At 26.8% G+C, this 18,266-nt stretch overlaps 1 protein-coding gene across 2 annotated transcripts; it reads left to right on the forward strand.

Annotated features, from left to right (window-relative positions):
- Nucleotides 1-7,676: 7,676 nt before the first annotated feature.
- Nucleotides 7,677-10,128, forward strand: LOC137808185 (transcription factor bHLH18). 2 transcript variants are annotated; one of them, XM_068609168.2, is made up of 4 exons: nt 7,677-7,965; nt 8,082-8,708; nt 9,047-9,421; nt 9,629-10,128. In XM_068609168.2, exons 1-4 carry the CDS (start codon nt 7,903-7,905, stop codon nt 9,704-9,706), a joined length of 1,143 nt encoding a protein of 380 aa, XP_068465269.1. In that variant the 5' UTR covers nt 7,677-7,902; the 3' UTR covers nt 9,707-10,128. The 2 variants fall into 2 exon arrangements, with proteins under 2 accessions (XP_068465269.1, XP_090155778.1); XM_090299652.1 differs by lacking the exon at nt 9,047-9,421 and having other exon boundaries at nt 7,771-7,965.
- Nucleotides 10,129-18,266: the final 8,138 nt, after the last annotated feature.

Raw genomic sequence — 18,266 nt, forward strand, 5'->3', positions numbered from 1 at the left:
TATTTTTTTCCAACAATTTTTTTTTCTAGTTTAAATTTTAAACTCCATAAATCCTTGTATTAAAAAAACTATTAGAATAAATTGTTACTAATATTTGTTTCCAAATAACAAATAATTTTTTAATATGAATTCAACGAAAAATCAGTGTGAAATATTTTAACATTCTAATATATATTAGAAGTTTGTTTATCATGTAAAAAAAATGACAAGAACATATTTTAATCGCTTTCTTACTACAAATATCAAATAGGTTTAGAGTTTTAAATAAGGAAGTAAAGGAGAATCTCGATGAATTTTTGTTGACAAATATTTGAACAACGAAGAAGCACAGAAAGCCAACACCAACAAGATAATATAGTAAAAGGAAATCTAATTAAAGTTTTTGAAAAGAAATTGAAATTTCATTAGACTTTCTCTATTGGTTCTTCATACAAATGATCTATTTTCTTTTTCAAAATTACAAATTTGTGACCATGTTTCTTGTAAATTTATTATTAGCATATAACTTAAGGCCGACGAGACTGAAGTGTTCGCATTAGTTCAAGTCAAGGTTTGATTTTGAATCTATTCTAAATCTCGTTTTAGGATGTTCTTTTTTTCTTATTGGTGCTTGGATCCAGCGACTTGTATGATGATGACTTTTTGAAATCATATGTGAGTATGTTTTTACTAATTTTGTGGTCTTGTCTGTTCTGCAGGAACATTTAGGGAGAGAGAAAAAGTTTTAAAAGTATTGTTTGTATAAGGGTTAAATCATCCCTTAAGTGATTCATTTTATTTATTAATTCTTTTTCTGATAAAAAAAAACTTATGTCCATTTTAAAAGGCTTATTATGGTGTAGTCAAGATAAATATATTAGCACATATTATTGATTGTTTTGTTGATATATTAAATAAAATTGAAAACTGTCAAATTTATTTCTAATTTCGCGAAATTTAGTTTAAAACTTTACAAAAGAAATTTAATTTCTTCACTCGTTTATTATTAAAAAAAATTGTCTCCGTAGAAACAAAAGAAGACATTAACTTTTGTTGGAAATAAAACTAAAATTTAAAATATACCTTATCAAATTAAAAAAAAAATAGTTGACAAACCCATGCTTATATCGTTGTAGTTGTTTCATTCAAAAGTTTTATCTATTTGGTGTTGTGATGTAAAGCCTGTGAAAGTTTAAGAAAGTTAACTTTTAAGAAATATTTACTAAGAGAACATGATTTTATCCAGTAGCGACTATGGGAATTACTCATTGCGACAACCTTTTTCAACTTTTGAAACGTGTTCCATGAAAAGTTCTGAAAAGGTTCTGTTGGAAGAAAAAAAGAGCATACATAGCGTACAGTTGGAAAAAATTTATACATACATTTTTTTATTACATAACTTTACGGTCACCGGAAAGTCAAATATGATATCATGAAATCAATAATGTAATGACTAAATAAAAAAAATATTATACAAATAATAGTTCAATAGTTTATAGTTTTTGTAATTAAAAGGTACAAATTATTGCATACCCCATGGAAAATATGGTCATGGTGATGTAAAGATTGTTTTGAAGTTAAAACTTAGGAGAAACTGTTTTTGGCATAATCATTTCATCCGCATTATTTTAATGAACATTTATTTTGTCTAGAAAAAAAAATCTAAAAAACAACAACTAAAGGTTCACAACATTGGGAGGTTCTGACTTTAGTCAAATTGATTCAGTGGTAGCAGGTCGATATAATTGTTAATTTGATTTCTACATCAACATTAAAATTGCGGGTTAATTTGATCTGAGGGAATAATTATTTAGTGATTTAAATGAACTGAACTTAACTTCATCATGATGTAAGTGAAATTAATTTAAATTAAACTACTTTAAATTGTTTGACTTATTATTAAAGTACATCATAGATCCTAAATTTTAAACTAAATAAGTTGTAATCAAGTTTAGTTTAAACATTCATGTTTACAATGTTTACAAGCAATTTAGTCATTAAAACTAAATTAATATACCAGAATTTTTAAAATGCTTCACCCTTTTTATACAACCCACTTGAATATCAATTTTATTTAGTTCAAATAATTTTTTTAACAACCCTAACAACAATACAGTGTTTGTCGGAGTTAGATAATAAACATGAAATATTTCCTTAATTGTGCATAAACAAGTAATTTAATTCAACAAATTAATAATAAAAAAGCAAACATCAATATCAAATGTCCAAAGTTATATGCTTCCATATTTGTAATAATATTAAAAAATATTAATAATTATTTTAATATCATAAAAGATTTAGTTCATACATTTTTAAGACTAACACTTAAAAAATAATCTAAATAATCAAATGATAATTCTTAAATTGCATTTGTAAATCGTTGTCTCTGTTATGTTCATACAATAATTATATATATCGTCTAGTTTTTGTTGTTTAAAATAGAAAAGATATATCATCCTTTATAAATATTCGTATTTATATTCATATTATGTGTACATTTAAGTTATATTTAGAATTGTTATAAATTTTATATAATCCTTTATTTAGTTTATAGTGTGGATTTTTGGGAGTGCTAATAAAAATACTATATAAATTAGTAGCTGACTATACTAATAAATAAAAACAAGTAGCACTATAAGATTCATACACTTTTATTAAATAATGTGTCTCTGTGAACATACGTATCAGACACTTATTAGTAAAGTATTCAATTCAAAAAATATTTGTTGGATTACTGATAAATCTAATACGGTTCTAATATAATTTTAAAAAAAAATACAATAAATTTTTAAAAACTCAAATTTATTATATAAATTTTTATTACGATTATAAAAAATAAGAAATAAATTCTTTTGAACTAATCATAAAAAATATTTTTCTACTCTAAATTTTTTTTAAAAATATACTTATAAATATTTATTATCAATTTATATAATTTATAATTATATAATATATAAATTCATGAATTCGTATTGAAGTTATAAGTATTTTAATGTAAATCTCTGCATTTGTATCTGCGCAATATAATTAGCACATCATAATCAGTCTTATATTTAAAGTAAATTTTAAAAATTAATAATTATAATAAATGATTTGTGATACTTTCCAAGTTTCTCGTCGACCCAAATAATTATTAGTTGCGTCTTAAAGTTGTAAGAAATTCTCCATTTGTGTCAATTTATTAGCCATTCAACCATCTCTTATAAATTCAATTAAAAAGTTGTTTAAAAAATATAAAATATTATTTTAATTAGAGTCTTTTATATATAAAATATTCTAATTAAAAAAATTTAAAATTTATATTAATATAACTATTTTATTTATAATTGCTAACTAACTCTATTAAATATGTCTAAAACATATTCATATGAAAAATAAGTATAGGTAATCATACACCACTAAGTATGATTATTTTCCCAATGGAAGACAAATTTTAAGTGGCCCTCGACCACCTTAGCTGATTTATTTATGCATGCCACAAATAAAGTTGTTAGCCACAGTGCCCAAAACTAACCTAATTTTTTTAACCTCTTTTTAGAGCAAATCCTTCCTAATCCTCCCAAGAATCCAAATGAAGATATCATGCTCCACCTTGGATAATTTTTTGTATTATTATTCAACATTTATATGTATATTATGTGAAATGAAATTAAAAAGATATTAACTTCAAATTAACTAGTATTTTAATGGTATATTCTTATAACATCCCTAATAAATATTACTTAGGAGAGATTATAAATAAAACATTAAATATAAGTAACTTGGATGAAAAATTATTTAAATTGAAAAAAATGGCTTATATAAACAACTTTCTTTAATTTATAAGCAAATTTTATTGAAAATGTTGTATTTTTTCATTTCTTCCATTTTATTAAGCTAATAGTAAGGTTTTGCTACTTCATACATGTCAAATTTATTTAAAAAATAATTTTTTTAGTTGTAACATCCCTATTTTTTATCCATGTATAATAAAATAAAAGTAAAACAAGAATTATCTACTTAACATATGAATATGTACAACTATCTCATAATTGTATCACATCCTCCGACTCCTCGCTGAGGAGCTCTATTACCTGCAATGTCATATGCTCCCGTGTACAACACGATCATTACTGATAAAGAAACAAACACAAACAAATAACAGGATAAGCTAGCTATATAAAATTTTTTATATAATTTCAATTTCAAATTAATAAACATAATTTATCAAGTCTCATACAATTTCTTAAACCATCAAGTGTCTATTAAAATTTATAATTTATTTTTCACATGTCTGACTTCTATTAACTCACAACACATAAACACTTGACTCTACTTTTGAAAGACTCGTGCATTGACTTAGATTTAGAGATCTGCACTTATCCTATTATATCACTATGAAATCCATACATTTATGCGAATAAATAATTTCAACATCATCTCTCTCCTAGTATGATAGTGTTAACTCATATAACAGGTCAAACTAGTTATCTTTCAAACAACTTACCCATTTCATCTATATGATTCCATTATCTTAGGAGAGTCAGAACATCCCTAGTCAATGCACATCTTAAACTAGGGATGACAATGCGAGACGGGTCATGTGAGCCGACCCGCAACCCGCTACCAAAAAGTGCGGAACAAACTCACTAATCTACCTTGCTGACTTACTTAGGCACGCCCCACATAACCAGCAGCCTGCGCGGGCCAACCCCATTCACTTATTATTGTAGTGTGACATTTTTTATTTTATTTTAAAAAAATTGAATTTAATGTATTACAAAAAAGAATGTTTTATTTTAATCATTTAAAGGAGTTAGTTTTTGTTTTTGATTAGCAATAAAAAAAGAACACTTTAGGGGTGATCTAACCCATGTACAAAATCGCACAAAAACGAACAACTCCTCATTCCAAAAGTTTGCCGCTAACTTTCTAATAGAACAAATATTGTTTGACCAGCTTAAATAAATCACTTATGTTTAATCTAATACATACAAACCAGGGAATTCATACACCATTCAAACAAGGAAAAACAAGCAGAAGGACTTTAGAGGTTACCCATGACCAGACCTTTAATTATGCCATGAAGTTAGTATGAAGAGTGACAGTGGATTTAGTTTTTTTAAGTAAAATCTTATATTTAAAATTTGTTAATAAAAAGATAATATAAAGAAGAAATTTCAATAGGATAATTAAAAAATTAGTCATATTCATTAAAATATTTTGTAGCAAAACTTTGATAAGATATTCTTATACATTTACATACATATATAGGAAAAATATATGCAAAACAAAACTTTAATTATTTTTAATCAAGCCTTCTAACAACCATCATACTTGAATTTATATTTTCATCTTAATCGAATGAATTGAAATAGGAATAAAATTTTTATTTTTTAGTAGTAGGAATAATTTTTTTTGTAATTAATGAAATTTTAATTTTTGATTTTTTTTCTTATGCAGGCTAGCCCGCAGGCCCGTTGGTGACTTCTTATGCAGGATAGGTCAGTGAAATGAGTTTGCACTACTTGCGCGGGACGAGCCAACCCGACTCGCATTTTGAGGGTCAAATGCGGGGCGAGCCTATGCGAGGTGGGCCAGCCTGCATCGCCACCCATATCCTAAACAATCTTAACACGGTATTTTCTTTCCTAATAATAACATATCTTGATTAAAATTCATATTCTGAATCTCACAATATCCAACATCAAACAATCAAATCATATCGAAGTTTAGAATTTCCAAAACACACAACAATTAATTTATTAATCATATAAATGTCTACTTAAAGAGATTTTCAATTAAATATACATTAAATAAAAGTTTACATAATTTATAAGTAAAAATATACATAAATAAATAAACCAACATTTTAAAAGCAAATATAAACTTTCAGTTTTTTTTTGTTTTTGTTTTTGTTTTTTGAGAGTCTAGCTTGAGCAAGATTCAATTAAAAGCACCCAAAATTTCTATTGAAAACTTATAGATAGATGATGGTTCTTTTGAAATAAAACCTGAATAGCTAGATTTTCTATTTATATGTTCTTTTCATTTCATTAATAAAATATTCAAGTGTCATTTTAAATATATCATTTATACTCTAAGACAATTTCTGAGATAATTTCTAGATCCTTACAATATTTTGTAAAAATTACAAGGATATGTAAATCTTATATTTCCTTAAGAGTTGATAGATTTTATATTCACAATGTTGTGTTGCAGATTCTTTATTATGGTTCACAATACTTTCAAAATTAACTAAAAGAAGTCATTTTCATGTTTAATAAATTTAAGTTATGAAAGAGTGTTAATACTTTTCCACTCAGACAAAACCTAAAAAAAAATGAACAAGTAACAATGTCATTGCACATTAAACACTAAGTCTATTGAATAAAATATAAAAACATAAGGAGTATTCATGCTTTTACAACAAATGACAAAAAAAAAGAATTTTTTTTATTATTTTGCATTTATGCATTCTGGCATAAGTATTAAATAATTTCTAAGATCTACTTCTTATAAGTCTAACAAAATAATTGCATTCACATCTACTTCACCTTGAATTGTTACTACTTTTTTTTGGAATTACTACTCACTATCAATATCCAATAAATATAAGCAAAGCAAACATGCCCCTATTAATGAGTTTTGTGAAAACATATGCGATATTCTTCTTGTGTGATTTTCTTCACTTTAATCCTCTCGTTTATGTAAAGGAAGTGGCATCTTACCCCTTTAAACATGATCCTTAACCAAACATATTACATGCAAACTATGGCACAAGACTTGTCTTCACCTAAGCATACCCCAAACAACCCATAAGACCTTTCAATCATATCTTCTCTTTATCCGCATCTGTCAGGGCCAAATACTCCACCCTTGGAGTCAACAAATTAGTTTTTCAACTAAATAGATAGATACGTGCAAATTGTGAATATTTATTTCTCCTATTTAATGTTTATTCGTACCTTAAATAAATAAAAAAAAGACAAATTACCATGTTTAAAAATCATATTATAAAATTTTAGACGAATAGTAAAATGACTTGTATTCTTATATATTTCAAAAACACATGTGACGTTAATCTTAACATATTTTAGCGACATGTTAAATAATTTTAAAGTAGTATAACTTTATAAATATAATATATGCGGCAATATTTTTCAAACCAACAATAGACTTTGCAATATAATTATCTATTAATTTTATTTAATAGATAAGAAAATGTTTACGTATTTTACTTAATAATTATAGAAATACAAATTGATGAAATTTAAAGGAAAAAAACATTATTAAACTAGGAAAGTTTTATATTTGAACTAGATCCCTGCACGTGTATGCGTAATAAAACATAATTACTGAAAAACATAAAGTTAATTCAAAATCACATACAAATTAATCGGGGCTGGCTGATTACTTGGCTCAATTATTGAGATGAATAGTAGCATCACATGATTCATATTCCACGTTCCCAGCAACAGGTTGGCACGTATATGATAATAGATCTTCTTGTGTCTCCCCTATGATTAAATAAATACATTTCACATCAATATTCAATTTTAAAAGATATGATTAAAAATTGCCAGCGTTCTCATCCACCAACACCATAACAAATTGGGAAAATTCAATTTATGAGATAAAATTATACAATTTGTCTCATAAGAAAAGGCCAATATGAAAATAGTAATCAATAATTGATGTGATGAAAAAGATTAATAAGGCATAAACAAATTATAAGGCCGCTGATAGATTGTCCGCACGTGCTTCAATTTTTTTTCCTTTGTTTATAGCCAGTTGAAGAATTGAGAAGGTGAGGACCAGTAGGCTATAAAGATTGAACAAAGTTAACTCAAATTTCGCATTGAGTAGAAGGGGAAAAGCTTTGAATAGGGAAAGGACAGTTCAGTGTGAGTGTTGTGCTATTTTTGTTTCCAAGACCCAATCATGATGGAGGAATCAAATAAACCAATGGATGAAGCTTCAGCACCCAGCTGGTTATCTGATTTGGTAAGATAATTGATTTAGATTTTCCAATCATGAAAAATGCACAAATGGATGGTTACAAATTCTTTAACACACTTTGTGTTGCTTTCTTTTGTTTTTGTTTTTGTTTTTGGTGACAGGACATGGATGATTACAATTTGTTTCCAGATGAGTGTGCCATGAACTTGAACTTGTTTGATGACCAAGAGTTTCTACCACAAGACATTGTGAATGCCCTTGAAAAACAGACACAGACCCTGCAGCAATCTCTGTCTTCGGAGTGCCCTTCCAAAACTGTGAGCAACTCCTCCACCGATGATGCCAGTTTTGACTTTGAGAGACCAGCCAAGTTACTGAAAACGACAAGCAGTAGTTGCTGTAACTCTGACTCATCCACCATCACCAATAACCTCTCACCGAAACTTTCCCCATCCACATCCTTCTCCTCCTTTCAGTCTCAGATTCTCTCTTTTGACAACTCCAACTCCTCCCCTCCCAACAACACCACCCAGTTTTACGGCTTTGACTTAAACCCAACTCAGAACGAAATGGTGTCAGTGTCAGTGCCCCAACCGACAAAATCACGGTTACCTAATCAAACCCCAAAATGGTCCTCAAAAAATCAGAACTTTGAAACAAAACCCTCATCACATGCTAAGAGATCTCCAGCTCACGCTCAGGATCACATCATGGCCGAGAGAAAACGAAGAGAGAAGCTCAGCCAGAGCTTCATTGCTCTTGCAGCTCTTGTTCCTGGCCTAAAAAAGGTAAATGACTAAATATCACACCGTTATGCTAGCCCTAATCTATTATGATTCATTTTCGTAAATGTTTAGGAAAATGGTAGATTAGGAATCAATAGTAGAAAATCATAATTAGAAATTGTAACAATACACTAGATTATCTGTTTGATCATAGAATTGATTCTAAAATTTACTTAGTTTTAAGCAATTTTAAGTAGCTTTTACAATGGATTACAAATTCTAGACTAAAAATCCAGCTTTATCCTGACACACTTGCCTAAAAGATAAATAACTCATCAAAGCACTGGCTTGGTTACTATACTAACTAAACGTACGTGTCGAAAATATCTTGATCCACCCAGATGGATAAGGCTTCTGTGTTAGGGGACGCTATCAAATATGTCAAAGATCTTAAAGAGCGTTTGGCAGTGCTTGAAGAGCAGAGCAAGAAAACAAGGGGAGAATCGGTGGTGGTCCTGAACAAGCCAGACCTCTCAGGCGATGATGACTCTTCTTCATGTGATGAGAGCATTGATGCTGATAGTGTCAGTGACTCACTGTTTGAACTGGAATCAAGAGTGTCAGGGAAGGAGATGCTGCTTCGGATCCACTGCCGGAAGCAAAAGGGTCTTCTCGTCAAATTACTGGCGGAGATTCAAAGAAATAACCTCTTCGTTATTAATAGCAGTATCTTACCATTCGGTGATTCTATCATTGACATTACCGTAGTTGCTCAGGTAGAAGGACAATCCTTACCTTAATAATAATACTATACATTATTTTTATTATTAGCTCTTGTCATTTTGTGGCCCCCTTAATTGCTTGAGTAATGCCGGTAAATATGATAAGATTATAGTGTATTCTTTTTCTCTTTTCAATGTTGAATCTGTGCCAACTTGAAGTACAATTAGTTTGATTGTAGTTGAATGGTGATGGTTTTGCAGATGGGAGAAAATTACAATTTGACCACGAAGGGACTTGTGAAGAACCTACGCGTGGCGGCACATAAGATTATGTCGTAACATAAACGTGGCTCGAGTATGTGGATGATATATGACAAGGATTGAAACTCTGAATCACAATTAGTGCACCAACCATGAAATAAATAATCCTGAAATGGAAGACTTTCTGTTCAAGTGTGATATCTACTCCACCTAGCTTGCAGTGTTCCTGTGTTCCCCGAAATGCAGTTTGATCGATCCATTTTTCGAGTTGTGCTTTTTGGTTTCTCAGGCCTTCAGTGTGTGCCTGCTTGACAAGAAAAGAAAAAAGAGTAAATTGAATAATTTTGTGGAGATATGAGGAATGAATTCAATCTGACACGGCTTTGAGCTTAATTAGAGATAAGAAGTTGGATTAGTGATGACTTATGACATTGACAGCTTTTGAGTTTAATGTACAATTTGTTCTTTTTAATCTTTAATCATGCTTGAAAGATGCAAAACTCTCACTTTTTTTTTTAAGCCTTTGTTTGTTTCAATAGAAGTTGAGTAGAGGAACCAACACTTATGCCTGCTATATGTTTATACAATGGACAATGATATCAATAATCGTGAAAATTTTACATTCCTCTCTTCCAACCATTTTTATTAATTTGGTTTATATATTAATTAAATAACTCAATTCAGTATTTTATCATGCTTGATGATACGAATATACTCCTGATAATCCCAACCGGTAACGACAGATGTTGTGAAGGAGAAAAAGAATAAAAAAAAAATCAAATTTATATCAATAAAGATGGATTTTGTTATAACTGATAAAAAAAAGTATTATTATAATGTTAATAATCAACCGCCACTTGTCAGTGTTGGTTGGAGTAAAACTTTTCTTGAATTCTTAAATAAAATTCCATTGTTCGAATCTCATGAATATGAAAAAAATCCAATTAGAAAGAGAAATTTCATAATAGTATTATGATAATAAAAAAATGTAAAACATATTAATAATGATATAAATAGAAAGGTTACTTATTTTGTCCTAGACACATTACTGTTAACGAAACAAACATTCATTTTATACAATTTCTCTACCGTATTTGATATTATTAAACCAAGGCAAATAATAAAAAATAGCAAATAGCATTATGGTTTATTCTCTTCCAGCAGGTTATAAATTATTAGCAGCTCTCACAAAAGAAATAAAGAAATTGTAAGATGAATGTAAAGATAACGTGTGAGTGTCAGTAGAATTTTATTTTTATTTTGCAGTTATCGATAGGGTGATCATAGTTGCCCGTAGTGATAAGTTACATCCTCCCCACCATGTTGTACTGATACCCTTATAATTTAAACTTTGGAATTCACGCTTCTCATCTCTCTCTGGAACTCAGTAGCATTGTTCCCACTCAACATATCACGAATTTCAATACCAAAACGATTCAATATTCCAGATTTCATATCCTGGTTGGTTCCTTTCTAGCCAGTTTTCTACGGAATACTAGCAGTTTTTCTAATCATCAACGTAAATATTTGGCCATGGTGCCCAATTCAAGGCATTTGCAATCGGAGTTAGGTGACGGGGGTACTTCAATAAATATGGTTTGGTATGACTTTCTTCATTGCCCTAAATTTGTTTTTTCTACTAATACAGATATTTTATGAGGTTGTAAAAGTTATATCAACCTAATACTATTTTGTTATAAAAAATAAAATCCTCATTATTTTTAATTAAATTTGTTATTTTGACGATTTTATTTTTATATAATGAGAATCGTATCAGTTTACCTCGAGTTCTTCTTCGTAATAGATAGAATCGTGTCAAATGTATCAAATTAAATAGTGTAGTAATATTTTGAAAAGTAACTCCAATATTTTAGTAAGAAGGGACAAAGCATGTGGGTAAAAAAACCCACCAAATTTCAGTCTGTAAATTTAATCATCTACTAAACAGGAAAAACTTTGACTATTTCGTCCAAATCCAACAGTGAGAAGAGACTTTAATCTTTGTCTGAACAACAAATACTTTGTCGACTTCTGGCTTCAACTTTCAATGTCGTTTGAGTTTCTTGTATATCATATAATCATCATATAAATCGAAAGGTCAGGATCTCACCCCGCTTGATTTTATTGTCTTAGATCCCATTATAATCTCGCCAAATCTTTGTGAATCTTAAACGGGATGGTAAATCACGTGGCCTCACGTGACATTTTTTATAGACCATAAAGAAAAATAACTCATGTTTCAACCGTTGGAATCTTGGGCACATTAAGTTTTCATATGTTGAAAAATGTTCGTTTGGAGCTAAGAAAATGTTGGAACATTTAAACAATTCGACCACTTTTCCTTTATTGTAATGTGAGAACAGTATTAAAAATGCACATATATGCTTTCAATCCATAAATTTTTTTATGGCAGTCTTCTTTGTTGTTAGATGGTCCTAACGTAATTGAGTTTTTCTTCATTTTTTTCTGGAGGAGGTCAAACCGTACTATTATGTCAAAACTATGGGATCGACAATGGATTTCTTACAATTTTAAAACGATGCTTGTAATGATCAAGAAAGACTTTAATTAAATTACATCAAATTTCATATCAAAGTTAATCTCTAATGTTTATAGAGTATATTGGAATAACATACACTAAAAAAACTTACACTAACGGTTTGTCGTTCGACTAGTTATTGTTGATGAAAGAAAATAATTTAATATAAGATAAATTATGAATATAAAATATTGTAAAATTGCATAGAGTTATATAGTAGTATAACGATATGGAATCAGTCTGATGCACTGATGGTATATCTAAAAAGATTGTCTATGAACATTTTTTATGAGCGATTTGAGAAAACAAATCCTTGCTTAAATATTATGTTGAGTTTGAAACGTAATCACGAAAACTGATGCATCGAAATTATGAAAATTAGAAAAAAAAAAATATAAGAAAAATGAGGTATTGATGGGAAAACGCGTTATTTAGACCAGAATTGAACAAAGGAGGCATAACAATTTTAATAAAACACTACTTGTATTGTACCATCCTCTTTTCCTGCGATGTGAGATGCAGGCCACATAACATTTCACACCCTTTAACTTATAATGTAATGTTGTGTTAAGATGTTAATATTATTTTATATTTAAAGAATTTATTTTAGTTACAAATAATGAGAATAACTCACAGGTTACGCGCGCACACCACACAATTCTTTCTATTAAATTTTGTTGATTAATCTTTGTCCAAATTCATCTTATTAAGCATGCATTTCTATTACATGTACGATTTCAACTAAAATTAATATCTTCAAAATCATTTTATTAAATATTCTTGAACTAATGATAAATTTCCCCTTTGAATATTTAATCTAATTACATATCTATTACTATTTTTTTTATATAAGACTTTATATGCAAAACAACACATTAAAAAATAAAATAAAAAACATTAAAAACATAAGACTCAATAGAATTAAAACTAACTATCCAATATGTGAAGACTAAATGGACACCATTTGAATATGTTACGTATATATTATGCTCATTTTAAGTAAGTTACGTATTATGCTCATTTTAGTTTTCTTATTTTAATGTATATTTTTGTGTCATTATAATGTCGCTATAAGTTATCATAACTATTTTTTATATTAATTAAATTAAAAGTATAATTAGAAAAAAAATCTTAAAATTTTAAAATGATAAATAAAAAACGTAATTTTGTTAAAAAATCTAACAAGTAAAAAAACATAATTAATAAATAATAATTTACAATAAATATGTAAGAAAAAAAATGAAAGAATTGGTAGTTAGAGTGAGAAATGGATTTGTATGGGAGTGAATATCAATAAAATACTTATTCTTTTCTATTTATATTTGAACTTATTTGGAAAAACATTAAGTGTAAACAATTTAAGTTTTAATAATATTTTAGTGAATACTGGGTAAAGTTTGGTGGGTAGTGGTTTATTTACTACCACCCAACCACCACCTACCAAAAAAGATGGTAGATAAAATAAATAGTCGACAAGACAATATAGTTAGTGACTAAATTTAAAAGCAGTAGTCGATAGTGTCGATACTAATTAATAACATCTCATCTATCATTTTACTTGTTTTTTAGCAGCACTTCATTAGCCACTAATATGTACAATCGCTAGTTTAGTCTTTTAATGTCATAAAATTAATTATGACACCATCTAATTCAATTTCTAAATGATCATAACCACCAAATTGTTAATGACAATTTTACTTTTTTATTTTATTCAATTTTCAAAAACTGATTTAGAAATAAAGATTCACAATTTTAAGCACAGATAAGTGCACAACCGAATCATGCAATCCGTGAACATGGTGGATTTGTCTCCTTAAGCTCTTTTTTTGTTTTTTGTTTTCACTCAGAATATTCCACTCATGTAAAAGAACTATTTTCTAAAATGTTGCAACAAAACACATGACTACCATTTCCAAGCTTAAGCAAATAGTGTAATATAAATTCATAAGTATCAATAATAAAATAGGGGTCTACAGATAAATTTCAAATGAAGGCATGTTATAAAAATAAACTGAAAGTGAAATATAGCTTTCGTATATTAAATTGAATTATATATCTTAAAATTCTTGGAATAATGACTAATAGGTGATCCACAGTCTGCTGATACAGTAGAGCACTTTAGACGATATAAATATACTGCCATTTTTTATTAAAAAATTATCAACTTGGTATATTATAATCTAAAACTTAACTAAGATAAATATAAAGAAAATAAATAAATAAATACACTATGCTAGTATAATTTTATCAAATTAGTATATTTTTATTAAATTATATTTTTGCAAAAACTCGATTAAAATTTATTTCACATTTATAATATATATATATATATATTAAATACAAATCATTTTATTGCCTTATTATTTTATTTTATTTTAATAAAATTGATAAAAATATGTAAAATTTTAATTCAACAATTAGATTGAAGAAAATTATTTTCTATATAAAAATATGATGATATTTGTAAAATGTCTTTTTTATCATTAACAAGTTTGACATTGAGTTACGGATATAATTATCAACTAGTTATGGATTATGCTTTGCATTTATTAATGGAAATTGATTTCCACTAACTTCTTTTCTCAATTTTCAGATTCGTTGTTAAAACCTTAGTTGCTAATTAGATACCAATTTAGAAACTATTTAACAATAAGTGAAATGATCTCTAATTTAGTCACTATAGCAACTAATTATTTTTTGTAGTCACTATAGCAACTAATTATTTTTTGTTTCTAAAATTAATTTCTATTTCATGATTTTCTTGTAGTGTTTGTAGTGAAAATAAAAGAAAATTTTGAAGGAAGTTTTTTTAGGCCTTGAATGAAATTTATAGCTTAACTGATAATGATTGGTTTGAGTAAAATTTTTCTCGTTTGAGTGAAAATGAGATTGAGAGGGCTAAATCTTCAAAGTGATTTTCATTTGAGCGAGAACAAAATTGAAAAACAAGTTAAAAGTATGAATATTTTCGCTTGACCGAGAATTTTTCGACTGAGCGGTAATATCAACAAATCATTCTCAACAGTAAACTTAAATACATTTTCAAATATCTATTCACAATTATTTCAATGCTACCACTTCTAAACAATTCTAAATAATTAATGCAAACTATTATTTGCTCGAGTATCTTTCTTCAATCAATTCCATACACTTAAAATCATTCAAATTCAATTTAACCAACTCTACACTTCTTAGATTAATTTATTATCTAAATCATATACTCTAAGCTCTATTCAAACATATATAACTTCCCTTACTTGAAATTATTTATTCTAATAGAAATTTCAACTCCAGGAGGGGATCAACTCTAGAATCGAAGGACCTAAAGTATCACTACTAGAAAATCATTAATTAGAAACCAATTTTAGAAACAAAAAATAATTAGTTACTATATTGACAAAATTAGATACAATTTTAAAGAATAAAAAAAAATTGGTATCTAAATTAGTCTCTATTATTGATAAATAATTTCTAAATTGGTATCTATTTAGATACCAACTTTATAATCTAAATAATTGGTAGCTAAAACTTAGGTAGCTAATTATATACCAATTTAGAAAGTATTTATCAATAATAAAAATTAATTTAGATACCAATAATTTTTTTAGTTTATAAAATAGTATTTAATTTAGTCACTATAGAAACTAATTACTTTTTGTTTCTAAAATTAGTTTCTATTTAATGATTTTCTTGTAGTATATGTTATTCAAACATCACCAAATTTCAATCCAAGGTAAAACAAGATGAGAGAAGTAATTTTCTCTTAACTATCTGCCATCTAGATTAATGGTTAAACATAAAAAAAAATAAAAAAATGAGAGATCTTTAGAATAAAAATGAATTTATACTTAAAAAAACCCGTTATATTTGAAACACCTTAAAACATATTTTAAGTCAATTAAAAATTACTAATAATATTATCTAAATTAAATTAAAATTTAAACTTAATGCTATATTCTGTTTATAAATATGTTTTATTGATTAACTATAATACTATATCAAACATATCTATAATACTATATCAAACACACTTTTAACGAATAAAATGTGAAGATGGAAAATTGGATTCATATTTCAATTACTTTTATTATTGTTATTGGTTTTCAATTTGAAAATTTACATTAAACAGTACAATTTACAAAAAAAATCACATCAACACTTATAATTTAATTATAAAAATATTATATTTGTATTTAGAGATACTAACAAATTATAGTGAAAAAGTAATAGATAAAAAAATTATAAATGATTTTTATATATAAAGATAAGAAAATACATTATGAATTAAAGTATTAACTTAAAAATAATCTTACAATTTTAATTTAAAATATTTTATGCAGTTCTTCATGTTAGTTATATCAACACTAAATATAAAAATAAAATAAAAAATTCAAGATTAAAAATATATATATTAAAAATTAATCAACAAAATATTTGTTAGGATATAAAATACATTTAAATCAATTAAAGTAAATTATGGGATGTTATAAACTATTTTCAATCGTCATAACTTTTGAAAATAACATACAACTTTTTTTAAAGAACACATACAACTTAAACTATAAGAGTTTGATTATACTTTATCTTTGAGTTCGAAAATTGTTTATTCCATAAATCTTTATATAATCTGCTTATCTAAACAGCTGAAAGCAAGACCATTTTTCTCTTACGGCATATATCGAGAAGTGGTCATGATTTGTTTTTGTATACATAAAATATAACAGGCTCGAATCTTAACGTAACTTTACCCTTTATATTAATTTGTTTAAGTAAACTTCATATTCACTAAGTTACAGCTACTAACTCTCCAATACACTAATTTTTTTTTTTTGCCTTTTATGCTGTGTTTTTTTGTTGAGAAAGAGATTTGTGAGGGGAGGGAATAAATTTGTGGGGATTAGAGAGGATTCGTGAATTTATTTGATTGTTGGGATTGATGGATGATAGACTGAATTTGTAAGAATGATTTATTAAAATTTGTGAATGTTGTGATAGTTAAGATTAAATTTAAAAATTATTTTAAAGATATAAAATATAAGTTTATAAATTTATCTTTATTATTAAAAAAATATTTAAATAATAAATTATGATATATATATATATATTGTCTAAATTTGAATTAATTAAATCTTTTTAATATATAATATACATAATTACTTTTATTTTATAATAAAAAATAAAAAAATATAATAGAAAATATTTTTTGTTAAATTAAAATAAATTTATTAAATATATTAAAAATTATAAAAATAGTATTTATTATAATATATATTTATATTTTATATAATTATATATGTATTTTGTTGGTATTATAATTTTATTTTATCATTTTCTTATTTATAATTATTTTTTGTTATTAATAGTATAATTAAATATTTTTAATATTATTAAATAAATTAATGTAATATTTAATTTTGTATATTATAATTAAATACATACAAAAAATATTTAAATAAAATAATAATTTTACATAAAATGAGCACAATTCTCTACATTTATGTCAAGATTAAAAAATACTTTTACTCTCTCCTTTTTCCATTCACTAAGTCTCAAAACCCCTGGAAAATAAAAACACTTAGTCCCTTCCCGTACCTAGAACAAACACATTACTCCAACAACTTCAGTAATTTAATAATGTTCATGATCAGAATTTTACCTTTAATTTTTTGTTTTTTCAAAACAATGTGTTCCCCTCTGTTTTAGGAGCAGGGAGCCAACTTCTCAACAGAAAGTAAAGCACTATTCAAGTTTAATCAATATTGTATTAGTACAATTTTGTTCCTGTTTCTAATATTTGGACATTACAATTGGTTACTTGGTATTATTATTTTTTTGCTATGATTAGATTAGCACTTTTTTCCTTTTGAATTGGAAACGGTGCGTGTCATTAATTGTGGTCATCCAAATACAACTAGGGTTAATTTTGAACTGGGTGATTGGGTAACTATAAAGACTATATCTTAGTAAGGTGTTTTTATTTATTTATCTTTTTATCAGCAAAATTTTATCATGATGGATGTTCAAGAATTTGCATGATCCTAATTCTCTTTTTTATTAATTTAATTAGTTTTGTATTATTACCACTACAAGAAAATCATC

Source organism: Phaseolus vulgaris, chromosome 3 (assembly GCF_051622355.1).
Source record: "Phaseolus vulgaris cultivar YP4 chromosome 3, ASM5162235v1, whole genome shotgun sequence".
Lineage (NCBI taxonomy): Eukaryota > Viridiplantae > Streptophyta > Magnoliopsida > Fabales > Fabaceae > Phaseolus > Phaseolus vulgaris.